The sequence below is a fragment of the Acomys russatus genome, chromosome 12, assembly GCF_903995435.1.
Source record: "Acomys russatus chromosome 12, mAcoRus1.1, whole genome shotgun sequence".
NCBI lineage: Eukaryota > Metazoa > Chordata > Mammalia > Rodentia > Muridae > Acomys > Acomys russatus.
The window spans coordinates 8,195,453-8,220,977 of record NC_067148.1 but is presented as its reverse complement, the minus strand read 5'-3'; the positions used below and the strand labels follow the sequence as shown (position 1 = coordinate 8,220,977).

Below are 25,525 nucleotides of genomic sequence, written 5' to 3'. Positions count from 1 at the left end.
TTGTTGCACACACACACACTCGTAAATCAGTATCTGGAACATAGAAAAATTAAGAGACTCTCTTACTTGTTCTTAATTCTATTCGTGTTCATTAAATCTTTTCTCCTTGCAGACTGTTCGTTTGGGAATGTTTGAAATGCACTGTGAGGAACTGATCAGAGCTTTGGTGAAGCGAGCAGATGTTATCTGTGGGAGACTGATAGCCAAGATGTTCCGTGATCACCAGGAAATAAACACAAGGTACACATGCCACTGGTTATGCTTGTGCTGCAGGAGCGGCCGTTGTGCCTCTCGACTACACGAGGTACACATGCCACTGGTTATGCTTGTGCTGCAGGAGCGGCCGTTGTGCCTCTCGACTACACGAGGTACACATGCCACTGGTTATGCTTGTGCTGCAGGAGCGGCCGTTGTGCCTCTCGACTGCAGAAGCGGCCCAGAACAGTGTTGCGAGTGATCCAAAAGAAAGGATTATGCTAAATTTATTTCCACGAGTGATATTTTGTGATGCGATTGCCAGTATGATTTCTTTCACAAATGTGCCTTCGTGAATATCTAAGTTAATTGTGGTATTAAACTGTGCATCTATTCTTTTGTGCAAGTCAGGTGACATTCACTTCATAAATTAAACATTGTGTAATCCATATATAAATTAGTTTTTATAGGAACTACGGAAAGATTCCGAAGAGTTGCCAAATTTACGGCCTTGGCAAGTTCTCTCTCTCTCTCTCTTTCTCTCTTTCTCTCTCTCTCTCTCTCTCTCCCTCCCTCTCTCTCTCTCTCTCTCCCTCCCTCTCTCAGTTTACCTACATTGACAGAAGAGGGCACCAGATCTCATTGTAAATGGTTGTGAACTACAGTGTGGTCGCTGGGAATTGAACTCAGGATCTCTGGAAGAGCAGCCAGTGCTCTTAACTGTTAAGCTATATGTCCAGCCACCAAGTTGTTATCTTAACTGGAGAGCTGTTTGTTGACTAAACAGAGTGTGGGGTTAGGAAAGCTGGCTAAACTCAGAAAATACCAGCCAGTATAAAGATGAACACTTGCTTACCTAAGCCATGAGGTATAATTAGCGTAACTGGTCCTCCAACAGAGAACCACTTTTCTAGTGCCACAAGGTGGGAACCCAGAAATAATGATTTCTTGTGTGGTTTTTGAGGTCTTTGAGCTGGCCTGAAAAACGTGATACTCGAAGTGTGCATCTCTCTGTATCCTAGTGAGGTTACAGATGTGAGTGACCATAATGGCTCACAGAATGTTTCTTACAGTAATATATGAGAGAAAAACAAGAGCCTTAAAAAACATGGAGAAGCCTGTGCTACACGTGGGACTAGGCTCTAAGTTATGAAAGAAACGTGCTAAGAGCAGTGACAGTGCAGAGATGGAAACAAAATACAAACTAGTGAATTACAATAGGATGCAGTAAGTACTCTGCCCAGTCTCAGATGTAGAGCAGACGGAAAGTATGAAGTGCTTTCTCAGTGTGGTGCTGGGAGGGGAGGAGGCAGCAAGGGAGGTGCTGGAGATGAAGTGGAGCAGGAGTTTCCTTTGGAAGGATGAGTCTGCCAGGAGAGCAGTGTGGACAAAGGATCAGGGCAGAGAGCGAGTCTGTAGCAGATGACAGCTAGCAGGGAACTGATATTGCATCCACCAGGGAAGTGCAAGTTGCCTTGTTTCCAGAGACTGGTGTAGGATGGGGGAAGTGGAGGAGTGTGAGGAGAAAACTGAGGAGAAAGGCACCAGTAGAGAGGCTGGGATTTGGAGAGCATCTCCAGGAACTGCACTGTATTTTCAGCTCAGCATTGTTCCCTCTAGAAGTCCTGAGGAATGGTGAAAATGGTTTCTCTTATACTGAGTAACGTCTTTACTTTAACTTTACTATAGCTCCTTCTTACAACCCCATGAGCTTGTGGCCAGCTCTACTTTCTTTCTTCCCCATACTTTTTTATTATGGCAGACTCACTTGAGTGTACAGCAGAGCTGTTGCAGGAGCCTCTGGACAGTGGTGACTCGGCCTCTTTTAAAAAAATAATTTATTTATTATAATTTACTCACATTATTATTATCCCCTTGCTCTTATCTTCCTGTTTCCATCCTCCTTCCCTCTTCCGACCTATTCCCCTCCCCAAGACCTATGATGATGGAATAGGCCTCCTCCCCCACTGTCTGGCCCCAGTCCATCAGGTCTCATCAGGGTAGCCTGCATCCCCTTCCTCTGTGTGCCCACTGGGCCGCCCTGCCAAGGGGCACTGATCAAATCATAGGCACCAGAGTGCATGCCAGAGGGTCTGAGGTACCCCTGCCTCCCCCGTCCACACCAACAAACCAAATAATCCAATTTAAAAATGGGGTACAGAACTAAACAAAGAATTTTCAACAGAAGAATATTGAATGGCCGAGAAACACTTAAAGAAATGCTTAGGGTCCTTAGTCACCAGGGAAACGCAAATCAAAACAACTCTGAGATTCCATCTTAAACACCTATCCAACTGGCTAAGATCAAAAACTCAAGTGACAGCACATGCTGGCGAGGATGCTGAGAAAGGGAACACTCCTCTATTGCTGGTGGGAGTGCAAACTTGTACAGCCACCATGACTCAGCCTTCTTTAACCATGTCTCTACCTCCTTGCCATGCTCTCCACAGTGGTGCTACCTGATCTCACATCTCCATTTCCACCCATGTCCTCTTACCTGCCTTTTTGATGACCTACCTGTTCTCCTCTGTTGCTTCTGCCACTGAGGAGGGTTGCAGACATGTTCAAAGCGCTCCTCTGTCTTCCAGCCCCACCTTCCGCTCAGCGTGGTCCACCCACCTTCAGCTCAACATGGGCTACATGCTCTCCCACTTGCCAGGTTTTGTGAAGAATTTTTTTTTCTGAACTCCCTTACCTCTGAACTTTGTTCTTTCTTCCCAATCCCAAGTTTCTTTATTTGTTCATTATTTTTATGGTCCACAACCCAGACTAGTAGGAAATACTGGCGTTTGCCAGACATTTCTGGGCCACAGGTCTGTTTTTGTTGTTGTTTGTTTGTTTGTTTTGTTTTAATCCTTCCCCTGTAAGTACAGCTAGTTACCCCCTTTCTTTGTACCATCTCCATGTGATTGGCACAGGGACTGCTCCATGAAGGATGTCAGTGCCATCCGACCATAAGATGGTTGGGGGTCGTTATACATTTTTTTACGTCTTTCTCAATTAGTGCTGTGGCTTGGACTATGGCAGGTGATCATTAAATTTATATTGAGCAAATAAGTAAATGAACACAAACGTGTTTTTAATTCATTATATGTCATATAGATAAATCATAATCTATTTTTTATGCAATGAAGTATTAAATAATAAATATTTTGGGATTTTCCTGCTGTTTCAGATTATGTGATGAGTTTGAGAGGATAGCTGAAAAGGCTCTGAGCACACCTCCAAACACAGCCGAGCTCATGGAAATGAAGGTATTGATGAGCCCGTGTCACTGTGCCTATTGGAACTGTCACGGGAGCGCAGAGAAACAGATCCCTCTGGAGGTTAAGACAGCAGCTTCCGGTCATCCGGATGCTGTACATGTTTCCTTCACAAGCCAGCTTCAGGCTGGTGCTTCAGGCTGGCCTCTCCTGGATGCTGCTTTTGCCTCTGTGTGGTCACTATCAGGACACCTGTTGTCATACACTCAGCTTGTTGGGCTGCCTCATAGTTGAGTTGACTGTTGTAAATATTCTTTGGCAACTGACTTTGCTTCCTTGCGCCAGCAGGCTCCCTGCACAGGTTCCCCTGGTGTACTAGACACACCAGGCCTATTGTATAAGTGATGCACAGGTTCCTCTGGCATAGTCTACACCCAGGCGTGCCTATTGTATGTGATTGCCTGCAGGTGTCACATTAGCTACTATCTCATGGACCAAACCAGGTCAGAGTGAGAGGACACAATAGGACATGTATACTGAAACAGATTAGAGCAACCAATTGCAGCCATCTGCCTGGATGTTCTTGAGAGCAGTGTTCCTCATGATCACTGTGCTAGCTGCCATTGGCCAGGGCTGGTCAGAGTAACCTGCGATGTACATTTACTCCTCGTTTTAATCAACAGATATTCAAGTCCTTAAGCTGTGTTTTCTGCGATATGCTAACACTTTCTATGATGGTCAGCTAAAGCATTCCCAGCATCGAATCCTTCCATCTTTTTCACATTGGTTATTTTTCCAGTTAGTTCTATATTTTTTTTAAACTCTGTTTAAAGGCAGGTAAAGTAATATAACTAAAAGCAGTTCCATCTTATGCTCTTTTTGTCCTTATAACATTTACCTTTTATGGGATTTTTTTTGAGTTCACATTTTTATTTTTATTTCATTTAATTTTTTATTAATTTATTCTTGTTACATCTTAATGGTTATCCCATCCCTTGTATCCTCCCATTCTTCCCTCCCTCCCATTTTTCCCTTATTCCCCTCCCCTATGACTGTTTTTATGGGATTTAAAAAAAAAAGAATTCTCCATATGCAAATTAGAACTCTTTTACATTTAACTCAAGTATGTAACTGACTCTGAAAACATGTAAAATCATTCAACACTCTGTATATACAAGAGTTATAAAAAGAACTCAAATGGTTACATGTACATATTTTTCAAACTATTGCTTAAACAAAATTTATTAAAATTATTGGAACTAAATTTTACATTTAGTTTTCAATTTCGCCCAGAGAGTCTTATTTTCTTTAAGGTTGTCTGTGCTTGGGCTGGAGTTCCGAGTGTGTGAACACTTTCACAGGCTCGTCAGACTTCAAGGGCCATTTAATGTTTTCTTAGTTGTCACCAGCCACCAGGTAATTCTTGGGTTGGCAATCGGTATAAACAATCACTGTGCCACGCCTCCTGCTTTGTTAGAAGAGGATTCTTGTGGACACTTGGGTACCAGTTTTGGAGAGTGCCAGCTGCTTGTCTTCCTAGACATGACTAGCTTTAAGAATTTGGGGTTCTTTTTTTTTTTTTTTTTAATTTATTTATTTTTATTATTTATTTTTTTTTTTATTTTTTAATTTTTTAATTTTTTAATTTTTTATTTTTTTAGAATTTGGGGTTCTTTAGTATGAATCTCTGTTGTGTATAAGTCTTTAACAAAATTAGCAAATAAGACTCCTTGTTTGGCATTTAAAATATCTCTGCATCTTAAAAAGTTTATTTCAATAAGGGCAAACCAGCTGGTAAATTTAGTCAATACAAAAAAAAAAAAAAATCAGTCATTTGTTATAAATAAGGAGAAACATAAACCCAGTGATTGAGCTCTTTAGGAAATAGATTAGCTAAATTAAAAAATATATTTTTTGACTAGGCATTTACTACTTGGGAAAATTATAGTTTTTAAATCAGGGCATTGTTGGTTGTGTGTTTTTATCTTCTGGCCATACATCCAAGACTCATTCTGAAATCTCGGCGACTTAATCAGCGTTTTCTCCCAGGCAAGCAAGGTAGTTTTGTGACAGTCCTGACTAGGTACAGTTTCCCTTCCTTCAGTTGGCCTGAGCAATTGAATTGCACCCAGACAGTCCCATGAGATCTGACTTCAACTTAAAACTGTTCTCCCGGGACTGAGGAGATTGCTTGGCTGTTAAGAGCACATACTGCTCTTGGAAAGGACCCGAGTTTGGTGCCTAGCACTCAGGTTGGGTTGCTTGTAACCACTGGTAACTCCAACTCCAGACCATCAGAGGACCTCTTCTGTCATGGACAACCATGCTCACGTGACTTTAACTCCCCCTTCTTGCATATACATATTTAACAACAAGAAGAAGTCTTTAAAACTGAGCATCCTACATTGGTGCTCCGCGGTAGCCCTGGCATCTACACGCAGACCCCACTGGAGCCACACACGCTCTCTCTGATTGCCCCTCTTTCCACCGATCATATGGCCTCTTCCACATGTATTTGTAGAAAGCTACTGCCATGTCAGGCTGCCTCAGAACTCTTTGCCATGCTGCAAGCAGCCGCAGCAGGACTCTCTCGTTGCAGCACTGTCCACGTCAAGGGTTTGCATTTTCACTTAGGTGACTAGCAATCGTCTCTCTTGTTAGACGGCCACCTCCAGGTGAAATCCATATCTGCTTCACGGTCACCTCATTGCCAGCACCAGGCAATTGCATCAGGCACATGTCTGGTGCCCTAAAGCATAACACTGAAAGAAGACTTGAAGCAACTCAGGTGGTGTCTGCTTTTATCATCCCAGGGGCACAGCATTCTCCTTGGTTCTTTTGTTGTTTAAATATATATATATATATATTTAATAAATATATATATATATTTAAGTATCTTATCACATTTTCCCTCCTTTCTGTTGTTGGGGAAGTGCTTAAGATGGCTGGGAAGTAAGTTGCGCTGAGGGCCGCAGTTGTGAGCCACACTTTCCTGATGTGCCTGCGTGTGTATCTCTGCAGTGTGTTTTTCTGCTGGGCTTGGGTTGGGTAAGAGCTCTCCCTTACGACAACGGCTGCCTGTAACCTTTGTTTTCCCTCAGGCTTACATTCAGAAAGTGGAGTCAACTGACATGGTGGAGCTGGGCCAGAGACTAGAGGATTCTAAAAACTGCCTGGCCTTCCTCATTGAGTGTGTCAACTTCTCTCCTGCGGACATTCGACTCAATAACAGTGTTTTCCAGTGGTATGCCAGAATGGGGGAAATTTTTGATGAGCACAGGAAAATCATTAAAGATAAAACAGAGCAGTATCAAGAAGGCCTGAAGGTGAGCATTGTAGATTTCTCATATGACTCCCATTTTCCACAGTGTTTGGATTTCTCTTTCCGTGGCATCACAGAATCCTTTGTTACACAGGCCACACCCTGTAGCCTTCTCCCCTGCTATCTCAGAAGAAGAGCGCACACATATGGCATCTCTTGTAATGGATGACTAAAGAGTGAGTCAACAGGGCTATGATTGGTATGCCAGCATTTCTTGATTTTTCAACGTAGTATGAAAAAAAAAAAAACATTGGAAAATATTGCCCACAAGTGACCATTAATAAAAAAAAGGATTTATCTTAAGCAGTTTATGGTGCTAACCTCAGGGCCATTCTTTTAATCTTTGTTTTGTGTTTGGTTTACTTTTTATTATTTATTGCTTGAACGTCAAGATTCCTTTGCTGACACGTTTCTTCATGTCTCACAGTCACCCTGGCTTTCCTAAACACAGTGCCCAACTTTTTCCTGGTAGGTTTGTGGCCTGGCCTGCTTTCCTGCCTTTTGATATACCCCTGACTTTGTTAATCCAGGAATCTTCTAGTTCTCAGCTCTGTGCGTGTCTCACGTCTGTCTGTCCTGCATATTACCTCTACACTCTGTAGCACTCTGCCCTGACCCACGCCAGTCACACTCAGTTGATTTTTTTCTGAGGCGCTCTCCAGACTTTTAGACCTTTCCACTGCTCTTAACCATACTAGTTAACACTCCCCACTAGACCTCTCCATGGCTCTGACTGCACTAGTTAACACCCCACTAGACCTCTCCACTGCTCTGACTGCACTAGTTAACACTCCCCACTAGACCTCTCCACTGCTCTGACTGCACTAGTTAACACCCCACTAGACCTCTCCACTGCTCTGACTGCTCAGGCCTATTTGCCACTACATGGTCAGCTCCCAGGAACGTCATTTTTATTTATTCTCTATTTATAGCCCACTGGTTAGCGCACTGACTGACCTAGAGTGTCTCAGCCCATTTTGCGCTGCTATAACAGAAGGCTCGTAACTGAGTAATTTATAAAGAGCTTAAGTTTATTGCTTAACATCTGTAGAAGCTGAGAAGCACAAATTCAAAAGACCAGTGTCTGCTGACAGCCTCGTTGTAGCATCCCTTGGCTGAAAAGAGCACATTCATAAGAAAGAGAGTAACAGAGAGGAACAGGGAGAGGAAGTCGCCAGAGCCACCGTTTTCCTAGGAGCACACTCTTTTTTTTTTTTTATTTTTTTTTATTTTTTAACTCGCTTCCATGGTAACAGAACCACAGCATACATGAGGCCGAGACCCTTGGACCATGCTCACTCTTAGGGTTCCATTTCTCACCATGTTTCTCCTCGGTAACTAAACAGGAGAAATCTTCAAACCACAGCTTTCAGGGGGCCACGAGCACACCATAGAGTTTTGTGATTAAGTCAACTAAATTTTTCAGGTTAAAAATGTTCAGTTTTATTTTATAAATGAAACTAAAATTCTTAAGATTGACTTAGGTCAGATGTTCCTGACTACAAGCTTCCTGCTTTCCTACCACACTGAAGGGGAATCAGTTCATAGACTGTGTTATTTGGAGACTAGTTCATATCCTTAAAATTGTTTTTGTTAAAACTATACCTGAATTTTTTATTCCACACCTAGGCTGTTTCCAACAGTATAAATGTGGGGAACATGAACAATTAATATTAGATACTTAGATAATAAAATAATTGACTCTTAAACATTTCATAGGTGTCCCAGAATTATCTATACTTCATTATAAAGTGTCCTATTTCAAAAATCTACACACAATATTGATGCAGCTTTCTTCTTATTTTCCTTTACTCATTAATTTAGAACAATGTGTTTATTTACTGGGAAGCAAGAGAAAAGAGGACAGACGTCAACCAGATCTATGAAATAGAAAAAAAGAACCTATTTTTTTAATAACCTGGATTTGACTTTTGAATATCTCACTAATACATATTTTTAGTATCATTTAGTTTGAGATAGCTTACCAATGACAGTTTTATAATGTGTTTTTTTTTTTTTTGTGAAGCATACACATCTGTTTTATGTTGGAATATTAAAATGTTAATATTTCACACCTGGATTTATTAGCTTCACACATTTCTTGTCATGAGTGCTCATGGGAAACAACAGGAACTTTGGGATATCTTGGTTCAGTGTTGCTAATTCCAGAACTGTCTCAGCAACAGCATACTTGAAGAATAGTTTTTCACAAATGCTTTGAAAATGAAACAATTAATTGTATAGCCCTTAAATAGATCTTTCTTCTAACTTAATCCTGGTTATTAGGAGTTTTTCAAATGCTCAGTGTTTTGTTTGCATCAATTCTTCAGTGCACTAAAGATAATTATTTCATCACATTTTTATTGACTGAATCAGAACTCATAATCTTGTATAGGGCCAACATATAAGGGTAGTAGAGGAATTTTAGTGTGTTAATTTAAAATTTTATTTTTATTTGTATCTTAGGTTCCAGTAATCTTTTGGATTATCTTTCTTTATATTTTGCCATGAAAAAATATGATAATTTTGATAAGCTTTTCAAATATTTAAAATATTTCTTGGTGTCCAGGGGTTTTCATTTTGTAAGAATAGTAAACACGGTACTGTTTTGTTTAGTTGCGGTGTGAGCGGTTTTTGGAGGAACTGGAGAGTTATGCTAAACAAGCAGAAGAATTTCATACATTTGGAGACCTGCAGGATGTACAGCGGTACCTGAAAAAAGCCCAGACGCTGAATAGCAAGTTGGATGCAGCAGCAGACAAGGTGCGATTAAAATCTCTGAAGGATGAAGTAACTCAAGGAAAAGACAGTGTGTTCGTATTTGAATGTTCACTCTTAAGAAATAGATTCATCCAAACATGGCAGTATAGGCCTCACTCCCGGGACTGAGGCAGCAGAATTGCTGATCTGAAGCCAGCCTGGGTTACAAAGTAAGACACTGTTTAAAAAAAAAAAAAAAAAAAAAAAAAAAAAAAAAAAAAAAAAAGGATAAAACAGTTGAATTACATTAAACAAGAGAATAGTAGGAGCAACCCACATTTCTAGTTATGCTTCAAGGAGAAGCAGCAGGGTGGTTCTCTGTGGGTGGCAATATGTTTTCATGGTCCTTGGCTTTTATTTTAAAGATAGAGTTGTTGTCTCTGCCAGTTTGTCCCACGTTGTGTCATTTTCTCATCTGCATCACAGTTCTACCGTAATCGTTGAGAGAAACACGTACATAATAGCGTTTGATTGCTGCTTAGTTTTTGTGTATTCATAGATGCCTGTTTAGATTGTGCAGCTGTTTTAAAATTGGACCCATTATTGTCACTCGCTGAGCCACTGTGTTCCCACACTGCTGGGTTAGAGCTGGCTCTCAGTTAGAAAACCTGGAAGAGGAAGGCTGTATCCTTTGCCACACTTAGTGCAATTTTCATTATATTTTATGATGCAACAAACTACTTTTCTTATATTAAAAAACCTGAATGTCTGCTTAGGTAGTTAAATAGCTTATAATTATTTCAAAAAGGTCAAGCACACATTTTTTTTAAAAGTTGGTTTATAAGCGAGGTCACTGAATTCCAAGTCACCTGAGTAGTTGCTATGTCTGGCTGCGGCTTTTCAGTTGTGTAGATTGTGCAGCCCGCTTCTTCCCAGAGTTCACGACTAAGAGAAAATGCTTCCTCTGTCTCTTCCTGTTCAACGTGCACCGTGGTCTGTGAGACACCTGTGACTGTCCTGCGTCAATATACTCTGAGGCACAGCACACACGGATGCAGACATCGCACTACATATGTGTTAAGTTAGTGACTGCTCTGCAATATTTCTCCTGTTTACTTTATGTTATTATTGGATGTCTTGTCTTTGCATTTCCAACTAGATAAGTGATGCTCTCCTGAGCTGCGTCAAGAACTCTCAGGACTCTAACCCCTTTTTCTGCCTCCATGATATCTAACACAGTGATGTTCTTATTTAAAGCATTTAAGTCCTTTCAATGAACAAAGCTAGATTCTCAGTATGTCTTAGTGGGGAAAACTTCCTTCTACTTGTAAATTTACTTGAATGTTAGGCTAATATAACAGAGCATTACCCCCAAAATATGAGCGCGAAGAAATATGGACATGATGTTCAGTCTTTAAAAACGTTAAATCATGGGGGGGGGGCGGGGCTGGAAAAAAAAAAAAGTAAGTCATTTCATTTGTGACAATGTAGCTGAATCCAGAGGGAAGATGTTAAGTGAATAAACCAGGTACATCAAGGCACATGCTGCTGACGGGGGGGGAGGGGGGGGGAGGCTAACCCTACAAGAGCAGTGCACTAAATACTGGTTACTGGGGAGCAGGGATTAGGAGATGTTGATTAAAGCATATGAAACCTCACTTAGAAATAAGTTGGGTAGATTAATTACATAGCATGGTGGTTGTATTTAATAGCTATGTATTATATATCTGAAAATTGCCAAGAGAGTAGCTGTTCGGGGTGAGGTATTGCACATACTCATTACCTGGAATTACTCATTTCAGAATGTATACATATGTTCACCATAAAGACACACATCCTATTCATTTGAAAGAGAATAAACAGGAGCTTGACTTAAAGCTCAGTCTCCACAATTATTGAACTTACTGTTAGGGCTCAGAGAGAGCTGGTGATTAATACTTTAAACACTGTTCACTTTCAATGCCCATCTTTTCAGATTGAGCAGTTTAATGCAGAAGAGGAGGCCTTTGGCTGGATCCCATCGGTATATCCTCAACGTAAAAAAATCCAAGATGGCCTGAACCCTTATCTCCGTCTCTATGAAACTGCTGTGGAGTTTAGCACCAAGCACAGGGGGTGGACAGAAGGACCGTATCACAAGGTGAACCCAGACCAAGTAGAAACGGACGTTGGGAATTACTGGAGAGGACTCTACAAGCTAGAGAAAACCTTCCACGATTCTGCAAGTGCACTGGCAATGACCAAGAAAGTCCGAGCAAGGGTGGAGGAGTTCAAACAGTACATCCCTCTCATCCAGGTGATCTGTAACCCTGGTTTGCGCACCAGGCACTGGGAGGCCATGTCTGCTATTGTTGGCTACCCCCTGCAGCCAGCGGATGACTCTACAGTCTTCTCGTTCATAGACATGAATCTAGAGCCATTTTTAGACAAATTTGAAGGCATCAGTGAAGCCGCTAGCAAAGAGTATTCTCTTGAAAAGGCCATGGATAAGATGATGACTGAATGGGACACAATGGAATTCGTCATTCATCCTTACAGAGAGAGCGGGACGTATATTTTGTCATCCGTTGATGAAATTCAGATGTTGTTGGATGACCATATTATCAAAACACAAACTATGCGAGGATCGCCTTTCATTAAGCCTTACGAAAAGCAGATGAGGTAAAATAGTATGTCATGCTAATACTGTGTTACCCAAGTCCCGTGGATTCCGCGTGAAGTTCTTCTGCGGGGGGGTTGGTTGTGCATTTCACACTGAATAGTTTATTATTTCATTTCTAGGAGTTTGTATATGTGTGTGTGTGTGTGTGTGAGAGAGAGAGAGAGAGAGAGAGAGAGAGAGAGAGAGAGAGAGACACACACACACACACACACACACAGAGAGAGAGAGAGAGAGAGAGAGAGAGAGAGAGAGAGAGAGAGAGAGAGAGAGAGAGAGAGAGGCACATGTCTAGGCACCTGTCGAGGCCAGAAGAGGCTGTAAGAACCTCTGGAGTTCATCATAATGAATGGGTAGCCTTCACTAGTTTTGTGCGAATATGGATCCTTTTGCTGTTGTCATGACAAAGGCATCAGGCAACACTCAGATGCTCATTTTCATTGCCAGCAATCGGATCTTACTTTTTTTTTTTTAACTCTAAGAAGTAATGCTGTGACTGAACATTGTTTAAGAAGAGTAAAGTGTAGAACCAAAGATAACAAGGCCATTTCCCAAATTTGGAAAATGGATCTTCAGAGACACACCCTGAGCATCCTTAGTAGTTTCAGCTTCTCTGCATGATAGCTGACAAATGAGTGCTTTATTCAGAAGTCCTGAAAGGAGGCAGCCAAATACATTGACTTCTTACTCTGTTCTTCACTGGTTTTGTTTGTAATATGTATTAAACAGTTTATATTTTACCTTAGGAAACAGACAACCAAATCAGACTTCAGTATACAGTCTTCAGTATACATTTGCCTGGCAGGGGAAGGAAGCTGGCTTTGTAGTTTCTGTCTCTGGTTATCCCACACCTAAGAGAGATCAGAAACTCCCAGATGGGAGCTGCCTCCTTCTCTGTAATCGGCTGTTATCATTCTTGGCTCCACAGGAAGCACACTCATCTGGAAGTGGAATAGCTAGATTTTTTTTTGAAGGACTGGACATAATGTCATCAGCTAGTGGGGACTGTTGTGCTTCATAATGAGATTTAGATAAAACAAACAAACAAAAAAATGCAGAGGCATTCCCAATTCTTTGTAAAACACCTACTCAATTCACAGCAATTGAAAGTTCCTATTTACACTTCTTTGTTTTAGCAACTGAAAATTATTTCTTGTAAGTGAATAGGTCATTAATATCCAAACAAAGCTATCTCCTTCCAAATTTCATTGATTAATAAAGCATTCTTCCTTCTGTTATGATTTTTCCGATAGCCGAGCAATTACCGCTTTGGGTTCAAGTCTCAACTTGTCCTATGTTAGCTGGGAACCTTGCACCTGGTACTTAACCTGGGTTTCTCCCTCTCTCGCTTGTTAAGTAAAACCTGTGCACCAGGCTATTGCAAAGATAGATGAAAATGTCGAGAGATTTTTAAAACAGCAGGTATGCAACTGCTAATTTTGGAGTAATTATAATGTTTACACATAAAAGAACATTAATCACTAAATTTTCCGTATGTAGAGATGAACCGGTAATCTGTTGCAATTTAAATATTGTCTCTTCCTTGTGTGTGCCACATTGTATTTAGGTGAATGTGAATTTTGTGAATGCAAGTTCTGTGTTAGTTATTTGTTATAAGCCTGAATGTTGGTGTAATTATTATTAAAATAGGTAAATTTCTAGTGGCTTACCTTCGAGAGAAAGCAGAGAAGTAGAAGTTGGAGTGAGAACGTCACGGGTGGGGCTGGCAGGCCAGCTGTGGGGTCGAGCGTTGCTGTCTAAGCCATCGTCTGGCTCACTGTTCTGAGGCCCACTGTGCTTCCTCCGCAGGGAATGGGAGGGCAAGCTGCTGCTGCTGCAGGAGATCCTGGACGAGTGGCTCAAGGTACAAGCTACCTGGCTTTACCTGGAGCCCATCTTCAGCTCTCCGGACATCATGTCTCAAATGCCAGAAGAAGGCAGACGATTTACAGCTGTTGACAAGACCTGGAGAGACGTGATGAAAACTGTTGTACAAGTAGGTAAAAACCTCTTAAAAAATGAGATTATGTAGTAGAAGTGATATGACTTCTGTCTAGAAAAAAAACATAAGCGGTTGCTGTTTCTAATAAGCCATCACCCACCTCCCCCAATATACAGGCTCTTTTCAGCTGTTATTTTAGAATTCCAAGAGAAAAGCTGGGAAAATCATAAATAGCTGTTTTTGTTCTAATTCCTCTTGAAGGCCCACACTGCTCTGAGTTTAGTCAGTGACCTTCGTCTGTTGGCATGGTTTTACCAGTTGCTCTGGTCAGAAGACAACACCGTCTCTGGATGCTATTTCTGTCATGGCCCTGTCTCTGCACTGTGGCTGCACTGCTCCTGAAATCCACCGGGACAGGAAACAGCCTACAAGCTGAGCCTGCTGCTCAGTTAGGAGTGTCTCACCCAGAGAGCTTTCAAAAATAAAAATCCTCAGAAAAGTCTATCCAGAGAGTCTACAAATCTAGAACAAAATGCATTAAAGCCACGAAACACGTAGCTCCTAGTGAGGCAAACTTGAGCCAAGGAGGAATCTGATAAAGCCCAGTCACACTAAGGAATGTCACACACGGGTTCACCCTGGCAGGTGCTGGATATACTATACATGAACACAAACGTCTCCAGGCTTTACAATTAACCACGATATGATTAATTCCACTATACGTGAATAACCGTGCAACACTGAATCATTTCTAATGTAGTTTGCAAATACAATCTGTCATACAGTTTTCTTACTACAATGCAAGTTTCTTATAATGTGTATTATTTCACTAACAGCTGCAGTGGTGGGCACATGTCTTTAATCCCAGCACTTGGGAAGCAGAAGCAGGCGATCTCTGAGTCTGAGGCCAATCTGAACTACAGAGTGAGTTCCAGCACAGCCAGGGCTACACAGGGAAACCCTGTCTCAAAAAACAAACAAACAAACAATAAATAAATTTTAAAAAGGGTTAAGTAAAATTTCTGTTGTTTCCCCAAATGTAGATACTTATATTCATCTTATTGATATATATATATCAATATATATATATATATATTGTGTATATATATATATATACACAGTTATCTCTATCTATCTACCTCTCAATCTATCTAGACTTTTTTTTTTTCACCGCAGGGTCTCTCATTCTGTAGCTGCTTGGGTGGAACTTGCTGCCAGGTTAGCCTTGAACCTCCAGAGATCCATTTGCTCCTGTCTCATGAGTGCTGGGATTAAAGGCATGCTGTACCACTCCTTGGGGGGGGGGCATTGATGAAATTATTTTTTAACATCCCATAGTTCTAAGGAGTTGTATACATTGTTCGGTGTCTAGAACAGGTAGCTGTGCTGGCATGAGTGAACAGAGAAGGGATGTTTTATGGCCACGTGGGACAGTGTGACTTGAATAAGTAGCCAGCTCATGCACTAATTCCCAGACAAATAGATTTGGGTTTTGTTGTTCCTGCTGTTTGTTTTGGGGCCATTTCATTAGTGTTTGCTGCATGGCATAACTGTCTTCCCTAACTGCTTTGCGTGTTCTCTTTCTCAGTGTTAGTGTCCACAGAAGGTCTTGTGCACACTCTCCAAAGCTTTGGGGATGAGCATATGACCATATTCTCTCAAGAAACCCAATGGGATGATCTGTGTGGTAGAAGCCGGTAGATGAATTGCCTGGTACAAGATGTTTTCACTCTCATCCTTAGGGGTCCTAACAAAGATTCCAGGTGTTGCTGCTAGTATGGTAGCCTTTATTGACATGGTTCAGTCTCTTTTCCATACAATGGTCAGCATGCAAACATGAAGTAACTTTGTTCTTGTTTTTGTTTTTGTTTTTTCCCCCACTATATACATAGCCAAAATCTCTTCTTCACTCCAAGACCTTTCAGTATAGTTCTAGAACTTTCCCGTTGGTTTTAGCTATTAGCACACTTTTGTCTGTGAAGACTTGGCTGTTTCAACACTCTGGGCTCATATTCTGCTCAGAACTCCCTTCTGCATGACACGGGTAAACCCAAGGCTCTGAAGGTGAGGGATTCCCTTCCCAAGCTGCTTCTGTCACTCAGGCACATATGATCTAGTGTGGGGACAAGGACAAAGTGAAGAGAAAGAGAGCAGAGGACAGTGAGAATTGGGACGAAGTGAGGAAAGGAGTATGAAGTGAAAGAGCACCCCTGGTGTGGCTCACTGCCCGATGGGCTGTTCCTTTTGTGGGTGGGTCTTCAGGTGAACAGCCTCTTATCAGGGACGCACAGGGATTTACGTCTCCTTAAACACCCATCATTCCTTTATGGAGAAAGCTTTCCAAGCCATTTCTTCTGACCATTTGAAGTACACAGTTTATTGTTATCACACATAGGCATGTTAGTGTTCAGTAGCACACCCGAACTCTACTCCTAACTTACTGCAACGCACTGTAAGTCAGTCATACCTTCCCCAAACCTCCCTTCTCCTCAGTTTCCAGTAGCCACCGGTCTAATCTCAACTTCTACAAGGCCAGCCTTTTTAAGATTCCACACACGAGTGAGATCTCTCCATGCTGTGTGTTTGTAGGCCTGGTGTGTTGTGACACACAACAAGCTCTCAGTTCAGCCATGCACACTTAGTTGTTTGACTTTCCTGGCTAGGTAATGTGGGCGAGAGTGGAGATGTCGATTCAACACGCCCGTTTCACTGTTGGAGGTGTATTTAGTGAGGTTGCTCTATCACATGTTTCTTCCATCTTGAACTTTCCCCAGGGATCTGCAGAGTATTTTCCACAATGGCTATATAAACTTACATTCTCGCTGTGCAAGAGACACCTGGATTTCTCTATGGTTGCTGTCGCTGGTGAGGCGTACACTTCCCTGTTCTTTTGGCTCACTGTGTATTAGTGTCTCTTGAAGTCTGACAAGCTGCCCCTATGTGGTTCCCTGAGATCTATTCTCACAACCTCTGTATTTCTGGGGATGTTTTTATCCCTCCTTTCCAAAAGGATAGTTTTGCGTGGGTTCAGTATTTGGCAGGTTTTTTCCTTTGGTGTTTGAGACGCTCAAGCTCTTGTCTCTTGTCTTGACTTCTGCTGAGAAGTCAGCGTCTGGTCCATCAGGACTCCATGTTGCTACCTCCTGCCCTGGGAATGCGCTTCATTGCCCCTGTGTGTGGGGTACACTTGCATTTAATCCATCAGATAATGTTCTAACCTCCCCTCACGCAATACTTGTATCCTTCCTTCTTTACGTTTGTCAATTTTTTTTTTAACTTTTAATAAACTTTGTATGCCATTGTCATTCTCTGGTTTCCCTTTGAAGCCCAGTAGCCCAGATATTTGCTCTTTTAATTCAGTCCCACAGCTCCTGTACGTCTTCTTCCTCCTTTGTCTGTTTTCCCCTCCAGCTGTGGTTTGAGGCAACCTTCCTTCCTACTCTCTAATGTTTCTTTGGTGAGACCTAGCCTACTCTTGATGCCTTCTATCACATTTTAATTTTGGACAGTTCTATTTTCAACTAGATTTGGCTTCAGTTTTATAAATTGCTTTCATCTCTTTTTAAAGTTTTTTTGTAATATAAATAAAATGCTTCTGTATTTTTTTTTTTTAAGTCTTACTGAGTTTTCTTAAAGCAGCTTTAAAAAAAAAACTCTCCCTTAGTGCATCAGTCATCCATAGAGATAGCCGTCTGGTCAGCTCCTGGCATCCCGTGTTGACTGCCATGGGAGAATGCAGTTTCTTGAAAGTCTTGGTGCTTGTTGGTGTGTGATGTCACCTGGGCATTGGAGGAATACAGATTTATTCCATCTTCCTGACCTAGCTTAGCACCTGTCATTCTAGAACATCTAAAGAGGCAGCTTGCCTGCTTCTAAGACATTAGTCACTGTCTTTCTTAGTGCTGAGTGGTGTCCAGGAAGTTCAGAGCCTGCTGCTGGTATGTGGTCACAGTCTGACAACAAACAGGTGCTCCAAAGTAGGATGTGCATCAAGTGTGTGTCGTTCCAGTGAACTAGTGGAACATGTAGTCTATTCTGACAAAATTCAACCTAGGGGAATAAGAACTTAAGCCCGCATTCTTTTTTAGTATTTTAAAATATTTTTTGGAATATACATTTATATTATTATGCATAAATATAAAAAATACACACAGCAAGAAGAACCATGAAACAATCAAGGATCATATGAGTGTTCCATTCAAGGTGTTTTGGCTAATTGCATTTGGCAACATTGTAGAGAACATCTTTCCTATCTTGTTGCACCTAAAATTCTGAATGCACATCAATATCTATCATATCTCATCTCTGTCAACTTAAAACATCTATCTAGACCTAAAAATATCTTAACCCCTAAACAACTGAGGTTACTTGTAAGACCAAAGTATCTGGCCTTCAGCCCCAACAGAGACTTGAGAAGAAATCAAACTTAATTACTTGAGTGAACTGGAAGTGCAGGTTAAGCCCGCACTCTTATCTACACTCTCCAGGCTGTGATCAGGAAATATACACTGGCTTCACACAGAACTACCACAGATGAACAAGCTTCAGGTTTCCATGTCACATCCACAGCTAACAACAGCATCAAACGAGGTCACACTCTGTCCATAGACCAGCATAACTCTAGTCTAGGGCCAATTCCCAAAGTACTATGGACTGCATACTGCTAAGGTAGCTCATACATGACCCAAGATGGCTGCAGTCAGCTCTAGGAACAGTGATCTGATGACAGACAGGAGATGCATGTCTTCCCTTAGCACTGGGCCTACTGGAGAGGATCTGTGCCCCAGCAGTCCCGGAGATAAAGCCCATTTGACCTATTATATACAGACGAGGTGTCCCAGCTGGCCTAATGTGAATAGATGTCGATCTCAACCCTGCTCTGACTGCCAGTGGACTTTATCTGGACCACATCCTTTACAGCTGGGATGCTTTGAGAATGGGCTGCGTCTTGAAAATGAACTTCCAATGGTAGCTTTTTGGCACACATCTCTGATATATGTGTCTCTTTGCTATACACTATAACCAAGGTTGCTGGTAGTCCCTGCATACAGTAAAAAAAAAAAAAAAATATCCCTTATTGAGACTCTGCTGTTGTTCTCATCTATTTTACAGAGAAGTCTTTACAGTGTTTCCTGGAATAGGTCAACATGGCAGGACTTTGAAATATAAGAGCTCAGGGCTGGAGAGATGGCTTAGAGGTTAAGAGCACTGGCTGCTCTTCCAAAGGTCCTGAGTTCAATTCCCAGCACCCACATGGTGGCTCACAGCCATCTGTAATGACCCCTCTTCTGGCCTGCAGGAGTTACAGGCAATTAGAACACTATATATGCAATAAAATAAATAAATCTTTTTAAAAATACAAGAGCTCTAAGAGAAAGTGATTTTTTAGGCACTAGAAATGTAATGAAATGACATAATTTAGTTTTTAAGTTCTGTACTTAAGATATGTATTCAAGGACAAAGAGCATCTGTGATTGCTTTTCTTAGAGCTGTGGTTTGATATAGACCAAAATAGAGAATTGCCAACTTCAATTATAATCACATGGTCTTGCCGGACTTGTTCTGGGAAGCACAGTTTACTTACCCAAAGTGAGGAGCATGGTGAAAGCTAGAAAGGGGGACATTTGAGTGTGTGTGACTGACACTAGGTACTCAGAACGTCATCAAATTCTGCTGATTCTTACTAGAGTATTGGCAGAGTCCCGTAAAAAAATACTAATAGCAATAAATTGTACTCGTGCTTGCCTGGGGAGGAAGAACTCTCTTGGATATGGTCAAACATATTGATATAAATGCAGTTATCAGAAACTTAAAGAGGTGTGAATGGTTCTGTTGACCAAGGAACCTCTATGGCTTATTTCAGTGAGATGAAATCACAGAAAAATCTTTGGTATGACCAAAGAAAACTAGACATTGATTTACAGACATTTATACAAAATGTGCCTGTTCCTTTCAGAAGTGGACAGTATTCCGACCTAAGTGCAGCCTTGCAGAACAGTAGGAATGGATCCTCTCAATGTGCACCATTGAGCTGATTGGTATTTTCACTTTTCAAACCTTATTAGCACAAGAGATGGTCAAAAGTGTGGCCTTGCACTGATTGTGGTCAGTAGCAAACCTGTTTAGAAGAAACATGATTGCAAGGATTGATGGCAAGGAGGTTTGAGGAGGAGGTATCTATCTAAGGGCCCGTGCAGCGGACTGGGGTGTGAACGTACTCACTTTCTAAGTGAATGCTCAGGAAAAGGCACAACTGCAAAAGAATGAATGTAATTATCTGGTTGACTAGTTGACTTGTTTTCTGAGCGTCAGCTGGCATATTCCAATATGTGCACAGTGAGCTATGAAATAGAGCCAGTGTGGAATATATTATCCAACCCGGAGAACCTTCGAGAGTCAAGGGAACTCATAGTCACTGCAGGACAAGAGAAAACCAGAATTATTCTCACTGAGCGTCTACGTGGCCAATCCAGACAAAGAGTAGAGAAGTCACAGCGGCAGCAACCACGGGGACTGTGTAAAGGCTCACCACTTCAGAGCCAACATTGCAGACTACCCCAGCTCCCAAGATCGCACGTTAACATGATGCTTCTGAGAGATCACCCCACCTGCAGGTACCGTGCAGGTGCGAAGAGCGGAGTGAGCACACTGGCTGTCTTTCAACATGGAGGGGAGTAGTGATTGTCTGCACCAGATAGCTTTTTCTTTTTTGCATGCCGCCAAGCTTCTTGGAGCACTGTCACTCACTGACTTACTTCTTCTCGCTTTGTCCACACACCATTGCTTCTCCCAGGAACTCACATTACAAGGGAAATGAGGCAGTTGACTGACACTCGTGAGATTTATAGGTCCTACTATGAGCACTGACCTTATAAAGAGCCAAATGGCTCATGTAAGTAGACGCACTCATTCATGTGCCGTGCTGAGGGAAGATGACAGTTTGTGGGTATGGATGCGTTTTAAGGGATCTGTTCCTTATTAGCCCCAAATATATGGCTTACGGCACAGGCAACATGAATTTGGGGGTTGAGGCATGAAAACAGAATTACCACGTTTACCAACTCATTCAGTAAGATGCTCAGAGCCAGTCAGCTTGGAGATTTTGGCCTTTGTTGTGGAACCACAGCATTGTCTTACTAGATTGAGTCCACTTAGAGTTTGGGGAGGAACATGACAGTGGTTCTCCCACTGATGCGAAACCTGGATCGGCTGTGCCACCCCTTTACCTTTTGGCAAGAGGAGAGAACTCCTACTTTACCTTCTCTTCCAGCTGCATTGGCTCCCATCTTCCCATCCTCCTCCCACCTCCCTTACTTCTTCCCTTTCCTCCTCCTCCCCTCTCTGCCCTCCTCCTCCTCATCTCTTCCTCCTCCCCTTTCTCCCCTGCTTCCTCCTCCTTCCCCTTTCTTCCTGTGCCTACCTCTTTTCTTCCTCACTCTTCTCTCCCTCCTCCTCCTCCTCTTTCTATCACTCATGCTGAAGAATTCTTCCCTTGAGCTGTTAAGTTGGGGGAAGCCTTTCTCTGAAGTGCTGTCTTTATGCTGTCTTAGAGCATCACCTTCATGAAGAGGCACACACACAGGAAGCACTTTATTTTAAATGAATTTTTGTTTTGGTACCTCATGTTCTCTCTCTTCCTTTTGTGATATCTGTCTCCTAACTCCTTCAGAGATATCTCAGGTTCTGTTCTAGACCATTGCACACACAAAAATGATTTTGAAAAAAATCAGGTTATGACTATAAAAAGTTATAAAATCTCCATACACACTTAGAATGTGCTTTGGTCATATTTCTCATTATCTTCTTGTGCCCCTCCCATTTTTGTTGATTCTCAATAAGTCCCACTTATACATTTATTTTCATGTGTGTTTTTGAGTAGACGTGATGTTTCAAGTTTCCTTGTGCTAGGAAAGCCATGCTTACCTCTGTATTCTATCAGCAGCATAGCACTCTGTCTGAAGAACAGAAAATTAATGTATATCTTAGGAAAATGACTATCCACAATGGAATTTTATTAAACTATGAAAAAAATTAAATCATGACATTTTCAGGAAGAAAAGGAGGGTGGAACCTGGAGATCGTTATGTTAAACAAAATAAGCCAGGCTGAGAAAGACAATCCTTATGCTTTCTCCTGTATGTGAAGTGTGTGTGTGCGCGCGTGCATTTATATATTAATATGTACATATGTGTATATGAAGTATGTGTGTCTATGTGTATCAATGCAGTATGTATGTACACATGTGTGTGCTTGTATCTGCATTTCTATCTATGTGTGTCTGTGAAGTGTATGAGTGCATGCATGTATGTCCGTGTGTGTATACCCCGAGATCATGAGAGGAGAGAAGAAGATAAGATAAAATAATGAAATTTTTGTGGCATGAGAGCAGAAGGCAGGACTATTTGAGGAAGAAAGGGACCAGCAAGAGGTGGCAGAAGCCATGGAAGAGGGAGAGAAATTAGAAGAAGAACCTTGACTTTTATATATGAAAATGCCACGATGAAGCCTATTATTTTATAAACTAAGTTAAAAAATAATTTAAAGAAGGATACGAATTAAAAAAGAATGTGCTGCAGTTTATGACAAACAAGAAAATAAGAGAAAGGTATCAGGAGAGAAAGGTATAAAAAACATTTTTTGCTGCCAACCAATGCTAAAGATCCCCCCTGGCCTTACTGTGATCATTTTGCTGTGAAGGCTCTCGGCCCTGGTGGTCCCTGCTGGCTAATGGGGTGGTAGCTGCTGAGGGCTGTGGTGCCTAAGGCAATTCTTTTTTAAATAGTTTGTTAATTTATTCATATTACATCTCAATTGTTATCCCTTGTATCCTCCCATTCCTCCCTCCCTCCCACTTTCCCCCTACTCCCTTTCCCTATGTCTGTGACTGAGGGGGTCCTCCTCCCCCTGTATATGCTCATAGGGTATCAAGTCTCTTCTTGGTAGCCTGCTATCCTTCCTCCGAGTGCCACCAGGCCTCCCCATCAAGGGGACGTGGTCAAATATGGGGCAACAGAGTTCATGTGAAAGTCAGTCCCCACTCTCCACTCAACTGTGGAGAATGTCCTGTCCATTGGCTAGATCTGGGTAGGGGTTTGAAGTTTACTGCCTGTATTGTCCTTGGCTGGTGCCATAGTTTGAACAGGACCCCTGGGCCCAGATCCTCCAATCATAATGTTCTTCTTGTAGGTTTCTAGGACCCTCTGGGTCCTTCTATTTCCCCGTTCTCCCATGCTTCTCTCACCTAGAGTCCCAATAGTATGTCCTCCCCTCTGACCCACTTTCCTGATAAGTGAAGACTTTCATGGGACATGCCCCTTGGGCTAGTGTCTAGATATAAGTGAGTATATAACATTTGATTCTTTCTGCTTCTGGGTGAACTCACTCATTATGATCATTTCTAGTTCAATCCATTTGTCCACAAATTTTGGGAATTCCTTGTTTTCAATAGCTGAGTAGTATTCCATAGTGTATATGTACCACAGTTTCTTTTTTTAAATGCAGTAACAATGAAGTTGCCCTTCACAAGAGTGTCCTCTACAGCATCCAGTGCTGCTTGCCTGGCGGCGTGACATTTTACTTTTCACCCACAGCAGAGCTTTTAAGACTGGACTCAGTCATAGCAAACCCTCCTACTACTTTTCCAGCTAATTTTATGCAACAGTGGAAACCCTCTGTCTCTGGATAGTGGTTCTGGCATCTTCACAGGGAGCAGGCTGTCCCTCAGGAAACTACATATTTTACTCATTCTAATCCATTAATGCATTATGTTGTCAAGAAATTGTTGCGGTCATATCCCTGCTTCTAGGCCTCTCACTGTCTCTATTGCATCTGCTACCTTCCCCACTCAAGTTTGGAGCCCATTCAAAGTCAGCCACCCGGGTTGGGAACATCTCCCTGAAGCACATGATAATGTTCATGTTTTGATCTCTTCTGGCGAGTCACAAATGTTTTTAAACAACATCTAGAATAGTATATCTTTTCCAGGTTTCTCATTTAGTTAGCCCTGAGCCATCAGAGGAGTTGCCATCTCAGGTAGCTGTGTGCATGTTTTACTTTTGAAATTTTTTTGTGTGTGTTAACATGTACATGAGTGCACATGTGTGTATGTGTATATGACGGCCAAATGTTAACTTTTCATGTCCTTCTTTAAAGACTTTAGTTTTTGAGACACCATCTCCCACCAGTGTAACCAAATACAATAGGTTTGAAACTTGGTACACGTAGGGCCAAAATAAAGACAGCCAAGATATGGAAGAATAGAGAAAGATTTATTACCCGCAGCAGGCTAAGGTGAGAGTGGGATTCAGTCTCAAAGTGGTGCTCTTCCCAAACAAACAAGCATGGGGATTTTATTCAGGAGGGTTACCTGTGTTCCCAGAATCTTGGTCCAGTTTCTTCCTAGGCACGCTCATTTGCGGAGAACACTCCTGATAACCCTGATTCCAATATAAAGTTTCAGCTGAAAACAAAGGAAAGGATACTGTACAGGGGCAAGAAGTACCAGAATCTGTCCCTGAAGGTCCCCACCTGGCCTGGTCACTACCACTGGCTGGCACCTGAGCTCCAGGGATCCTCCTGTCTCTGCCTCCCCAGGACTGAAATAAAAGTGCTTGTCACTCATGATGGGCATTTTCATGTGGGTTCTGGAGACTTGAACTCAGAGCTCCAGGCTTGCATGGCCACCATTTTATTGAGGTCCCTGTAGCAGCTGGAACCTTTCTACAATATCCTAAAATAACGGCTTGCTGTCAAAATTGCCTCTCCATCCTTGCGTGGGTGTTATGCCAGTAGGTACGAACACATGACTTTTATCACACAACTCTTGGATGAACAGATGTATTGTCAAGGAATATAGCATTTTGAAAGGGATCTTTTTGTTTTTTTGTTTTTCTTCCAAGCTGTTATTATTAAAAGTGGGTTTAAATACTGAGTAACTCATGCTATACTCACAGAGCTTTGTCGCTCCATTTAGAGAGCACAGGCCAAGAAGACTTAGTATAATCCCCAAGGATCCTCGTTTTTCCGGAATGGTAAATAAATACGGCTTCAACTCAGAATCAGTTCCTCCCAGAGGGAGTCACTCTGCTCTTTGTAGCTTAAATTTTGGCACTGGGTTTTTCTTCAGAGCTGTGAAAGTCTTAAGCAACAAAAAGATTCTTTTCCCTATATTGAAGACTTGGCTGTTTCGCGCGGCCGCCTTCATCAGTTTCTCTGCCAGAGCTGCTGGGTAGCGGTGCCGCTTCTGCGTCGCAGTGGCTGCTCTACTTTGTACCTACAGGTTCCAGTGTCTTTCCTTAAACATTGTAGCTCAACCTCCGGCAAGGTAACTTTCTCTGTGGCTCTAGTCTTTGTCTTAAGAGAAGGCTGTGGCCATGGAGCTCTTCCTTTCCAGACCATGGGAACCTTCCTCATGTGAGCTACAAAGCTGTTGGGTTTTCCTGTTCATGTGTCCACTGTGGTGGCGCTTTTAATTTCCCTCCGGAACTCCGCCTTTGCGTTCACGG

The 25,525-nt window shown here is 42.0% G+C and overlaps 1 protein-coding gene across 1 annotated transcript in view; it reads left to right on the top strand.

Moving 5' to 3' along the window:
* The window catches only part of Dnah7 (dynein axonemal heavy chain 7), a 248,100-nt gene that overhangs the window by 48,006 nt on the left and 174,569 nt on the right, over window positions 1-25,525 (top strand). Inside the window, exons 16-21 of the mRNA XM_051154521.1 lie at window positions 113-240; window positions 3,371-3,449; window positions 6,500-6,724; window positions 9,337-9,483; window positions 11,396-12,081; window positions 13,889-14,075. Of these exons, the coding sequence (XP_051010478.1) occupies window positions 113-240; window positions 3,371-3,449; window positions 6,500-6,724; window positions 9,337-9,483; window positions 11,396-12,081; window positions 13,889-14,075 (1,452 nt within the window). The remainder of the gene's footprint in view (window positions 1-112; window positions 241-3,370; window positions 3,450-6,499; window positions 6,725-9,336; window positions 9,484-11,395; window positions 12,082-13,888; window positions 14,076-25,525) is intronic.